This window comes from Aptenodytes forsteri, unplaced genomic scaffold (assembly GCF_000699145.1).
Source record: "Aptenodytes forsteri isolate BGI_AS27 unplaced genomic scaffold, ASM69914v1 Scaffold4, whole genome shotgun sequence".
Taxonomy (NCBI): Eukaryota; Metazoa; Chordata; class Aves; order Sphenisciformes; family Spheniscidae; genus Aptenodytes; species Aptenodytes forsteri.
In genome coordinates, this window is record NW_008795442.1 from 2,706,308 (window position 1) to 2,711,618 (window position 5,311).

At 37.1% G+C, this 5,311-nt stretch overlaps 1 protein-coding gene across 1 annotated transcript in view; it reads left to right on the top strand.

Annotated features, from left to right (window-relative positions):
- RASSF3 (Ras association domain family member 3) overlaps window positions 1-5,311 on the top strand; it is a 105,285-nt gene extending 99,974 nt beyond the window's left edge. Inside the window, exons 4-6 of the mRNA XM_009281107.2 lie at window positions 786-1,053; window positions 2,149-2,264; window positions 2,625-5,311. Coding sequence (XP_009279382.2) covers window positions 786-1,053; window positions 2,149-2,264; window positions 2,625-2,774 — 534 coding nt within the window. The 3' untranslated portion in view covers window positions 2,775-5,311. The remainder of the gene's footprint in view (window positions 1-785; window positions 1,054-2,148; window positions 2,265-2,624) is intronic.

A 5,311-nucleotide genomic window follows, 5' to 3' on the forward strand; every position in this document is an offset into this window, starting at 1 on the left:
AGGCTGCCCAGGGAAGTGGTTGAGTCCCCATCCCTGGAGGTATTTAAAAGACGTGTAGATGAGGCGCTTAGGGACATGGTTTAGTGGACATGGTGGTGTTGGGTCGACGGTTGGACTCGATGATCTTAGAGGTCTTTTCCAACCTCACAATGATTCTGATTCTATATAAGTACGACTATGTACTAAAAAGATTTTTAAGTGTGTGCATGTGGGTCGGGACTTACTATGTCTAAAACCAGATTGCCTGAAGTTTTCTAGCTCAGTAAGGTTTGATCAATTTTACTATTTTTGTCTTTCAGAAGCAACTAGAAGAAATAATTTGAAATGTTGATTAGATTGGCATTTATTCCGGTTCTTTTTGAATTGCAACAGGATTTGAGCATCTAAATGCTTTAGACTAATTTGACAAGCACAGCTAATGTGTGGGAGATAATTTCTGTATTTGTGCGTAAAAACTCTCGTTAAAGATGCATGTTAGTGGCCTATTTCACTTCATAGTTCTTTCCTAATGTGAAAACTTACAACTAGTTTGTAGTACCTTTTGCTTGATGAGATCCTAATACTCTTAGAATTCAGTAGTTTTAATTAAGAAAAAAATAATATTCAGCAGAAATACCAGAAAGAATGTCTGAATTATTGAAACAACATCTTTCCTATGAGACATCATGTATTACAGCAGCATTTAAATTGTGTTCACTATGACCATTTTAATCTGCCTAATCCACTAATACGTCACAACTGGTCATTACTAATTTTAACTGTTTGATACTTTCCTCCTGATGCAGAATGCAAATGGGATTTACACTGGCTTCATCAAAGTTCAGATGGAACTCTGCAGACCGATCACTGTGCAGTCTTCCCAGAGCCAGGGGAGGTGTGCTCACAGCAATAATGAAACTGCTTTTTACTTGCCGGATGGCTGCATGAATACCCTTCACATCAGCAGCACCAATACTGTTCGTGAAGTTATTGAGGCCTTGCTTAAAAAGTTTTTCGTGGCTGACAACCCTGCGAAGTTTGCACTTTATAAACGCTGTCACAAAGAAGACCAAGGTATACGTTATGCTTGTGGCATTTTGGTAGTTACAGGGGTTTGGGGAGGGAGTTGTTCTATAGGAACACTTGAAATAAGCAGGGTGGAAGAACTCAGATAAATGGAGGTGACAATCTTGCGCGCTCTTGTCTTTTTTCTTTGTGAAAAGTAGCATGTGTAAGAGAGTAAATGATTTGGGGATATTTCAGGATAATTCACAAAAGACAAGAGAACCCACTAGACCATCTACACATCTCCTGTGCCTTGCACTCCATTATATTTTATTTAAGATGCCCCCTTATCAGGCTCTAAATTTCAGACAGCCTGATATACTGCAGATTTGAGAGATTAAATTACAGGACAGATTTTTAAAAAGAGAAACCATGGTGTCTATGATACCTGAAGTCTTTGCATTGGCAGAGAGCTGTTGAGGTGACGAGCGTCATGGGCACGTGCTCTGTGTTCGCGTGTGTTAGTGCACATGGCTCTCCCAGTGCACTGCCTGCTGTGAGAAGTTTGTTGTATATTGTGTTTGGAAGTACCAGAAGATGCAGAAGGTGCTTTTGGTGAAAAGTGCGTTTTGCCAACGTTGTGTTCTTGCACTTAGAATCCACCTTCTTCCATGGACATTGAGAGCAGTTTCAGGAGTTCAGATGTTTCTGACTGTCAGTCACACCAACTGTGTCGGGAAGGCAAAGTTGTCTCTTAGACTTTGTGTATGAGTTTTTAAGTGGAAGAGGTATCAGAATGGTGATACCACAGCTCTGATGTCTTAAATGCTTAGTTATAGCAGCAGACCTGTGTTGTATTTTTTGCTTGTGCTTTCTCTCCCTGCATGTATTCAGATGGTGTACTGTGTTGACTAGAGGCCATTTCATTCCTATGTGAATGTAGTTTTGCACTGTTACCATCAGTCATCTGCTCAGCTTCTCCCTAAAACTCATTTGCTCAAAACCAGTGTGCAGACTAATATGTAAACAGTATGTAGAATGTTAATTTTTGTGGCTACACATGTGTATCTCTGAAATTTTCTAATGTTAGCTAGTGTTAATCATTCAAAGCACTTGAAACATCATTAGTAAAGATGATAATTACTGTGACTTCTTCTCCTGCAGTTTATACATGCAAGCTGTCAGACCGAGAACATCCCCTCTACCTGCGTTTGGTGGCAGGCCCCAGAACAGAAATGCTCAGTTTTGTTCTACGTGAACATGAAACTGGAGAAGTTATGGTATGTTACACTCATGCTGGTTTTGTGTGTGTTTAACTTCATGGATGAGTGGGCTCCTGTTCTGTGCTGACAAGATGATCCTTTTTTTGGAAGCAGATTTTTTTTTTTTTCTTGTTATATTTACTTTGTGCCTTTTGTAAACATTTCATTTGTGGTTAGACTGACCTGTTGTTACTTGCAGAACAAAAAACAGTTTAAAAGAGTAAAATGTTTTCAGATCCCTAAGATTTGCAAGGAGGGTGCCCGGTGCTGTTTCAGTTTGAAATTGTTTTGAGTGTCTGAGGTTTTGTTTAAAAATACTGTATATATAAATTACTTGTGTATTTTCTGTTCATCTCATCCATCCTTTTTTCTTTCCAGTGGGAAGCTTTTAGTATTCCTGAACTGCAAAACTTCTTGCGTATACTGGACAAAGAGGAAAATGAGCAACTGCAAATCTTAAAGAAGCGTTATGCAGCTTACAGAGACAAACTTGAAGAAGCCCTTGGTGGGGTGTGGAAACCTGGTTAAAAGGGGGCCAAAGGACACTCAGGAAAAATGCACGCTACCAAATGTCAGTATAGCATGCCAAACCCAATGTACAAAGAGCAGCAGAGAGTAGTTTTCTTTATTTGGAAGACTGTTTTGTGATGCCAGGGTACCTGAATTTTGCTATAGACTTAGTTCCATAAGCCAGGTCACTTAGCATCTTGCACCCACAAGTAAGGGATTCTGCATGTTTGTACATCAGTTTGCAACCCTCTGTGTGCCTAGAGAGTTTTCCAAGTTATCTTGGTGCAAGCTGTGAAACTGTAATCAATTTTCTAGGATGCTATGAAATAAGACTTTATTTTTTTTTCTTCTTTGCTTTAATGGTAGCTTTACAAGTAAGGATGTGCAAATTGATGGGTTAAAAAAAATGAGTAAAACCATCTGGACAAGAATTAGTTGGAGCACTATCTTTGAGATGAAATTGATTTGCACTACCTTTCTGTTTTCAAATAGTTACTGTATAATTTGAGAGAACTGTTATAGATGGAAGGCATATAAGGTCTTGTGGTTTGTTCTGTGAAATTTGTGGAAGGCTTTAAAGTGGTCTTTCTGGAGAAGGTAAAGAGAAAGTTGAAAAGGTAAGAGTTGAGGGAGGAGAACTTTAACAGCTGACAGAGGAGGACTGGTTTTAAATAGAAATAGTATTTATACAAAGGAAAGTTAAAATACTAATTCTACAAGATTAAAGTTTTAGGATGTTATAATATTGTGAATAAGTTTTATGGTTTTTTAACTGCATAAATCCACACTGGAAAAGAAATAAAGATAATAGAAATAATGGGAAGGAATGAGAGGCAAAAGCTAAGTAAGAATGGAAATGGAGCTGCACATACAAGTCATTATTGGAGAAGCTGGTTCCATAAATGTGTAATGGGGGTTTGAAAAGTGCAGCAAAGCTGAAAGGTGGCTGCTTACTTGAATTCTGAAAAGTGGACAATGTCTCAGATAACTCTGTGAGAAATGCCCATCTAGCGAGTGTTTAGACATAAGCTATAACTACAGATGCATTTGGTCTTTATTGTAATTCAGACCTTTCCTCTGGCTCAGCGATCCATTTTTAGGCTGGATAATTTTGAATTATCATATCTGAAAGACAAAAATAGCTTCCTCTGCTTCTTTGTTTGTTGAAGGCTCAGTCAAGCAAAGAAAGTAGAATTTATTCTTCATGTTTCCAGCTTAGCAGAAAATTAACATTTATTGGCTGTGTTGGTGACTGAGCTTAGTAACTCCTTACTTTTAGTAATTCAGAAGGCTTTTTCCTTATGGTTTTTAAATTCTTAATTGAAAAACTGATTACCAAATCCTGCAGACTGCTGATTTACTTGATTTAAAAGTAGGAAAAATGTAGCAAGAAAACTTTTTACTTTACTGTAAATATAATTGTTGTTCTTTCGGAGTTATTTATCTAAAAAAGCATGTTCAAAAGAAACCAAAGAAGTGGGTGTGCAATAGAAGCATGAGGCAGATTTGAGTAACTGATACTTCAGTCATTATCATGCCAGACAGGAAATGAGTTCTATATTGGGGGGAGGGGGGGGGAGTGCTAACGATTTAAGAGCAGCAGAAGTTGGTGGGGTTTTTTCCCTCCGCTCTTAGGGTGTTTGTCTTAAATTCCCAAGGAATTGTTAAAACTTTGGTGACATCTAATGGATACGGTGTGAAACTCCAAGATGCTTCTGTTCTTCCCCTTAATTTGATGTAATTGTGCCTTTGTTTCCTTTCCTTAGTAGGACTTTTTTTTAAACTCTTCACTGGTTTTTTTGGTAAAAGAATTTGCAAACTTAATGGGACAATCATAATGTTTTAAAGTGTTAAGAGAAATTAAGAGTAGGACTAACTATAAAGTATATATAAGGCATATCTTGTTTGTTTTTTAATTTCACATGTAACATTGTAGTGCATGTGTGAGTTAGTAACATTATCCTCAAATGAGACACTTTATAATGGTTCAGGGAATGCTTTTATGTTTTGTTACAATTTGTTTTTCTATGAATGCAGCAGCATGTTGGTGGGTATTCTGTTAACATCTACTTAATTTATGCATCTGCCCATAACTATGTAACCATTACATAATCGCTGTCAATATTGAACCATTTGTTGCTCAGATTTAAACACTGTTTGAGTCTAAAAGTGGAGTAAAAAAAACATGTGAATTTTGTTTTTACTTGAACTGAACTATCAGTCTTTTAAGTAGGCACATCTGCATTTACTTTAGCCAAAAACCTCGATCAGTGTTGTATGCACTATGAGTCTTGATTTGGGGTGAAGGGGGTGGGGGTGGGGGACCAAAATAAACTTATATTTTAATTTTGTCTTAGTCCACGGTTAATTATTGTAAGATGTCATGTGTGGGGTTAATTTTGTTCTTTTTTTTTTACACACTGGCAATTACAAGAGCTTTAATTTAAAAGAAATGGTCATGCCTAGTCAGTTTCTTTTTTTTTTTTTTTATTTTAGCATCAAATTGAAATGTCAAAGCTTTTGTTGCAAAACTGTTTTCATTTCATTATATGATG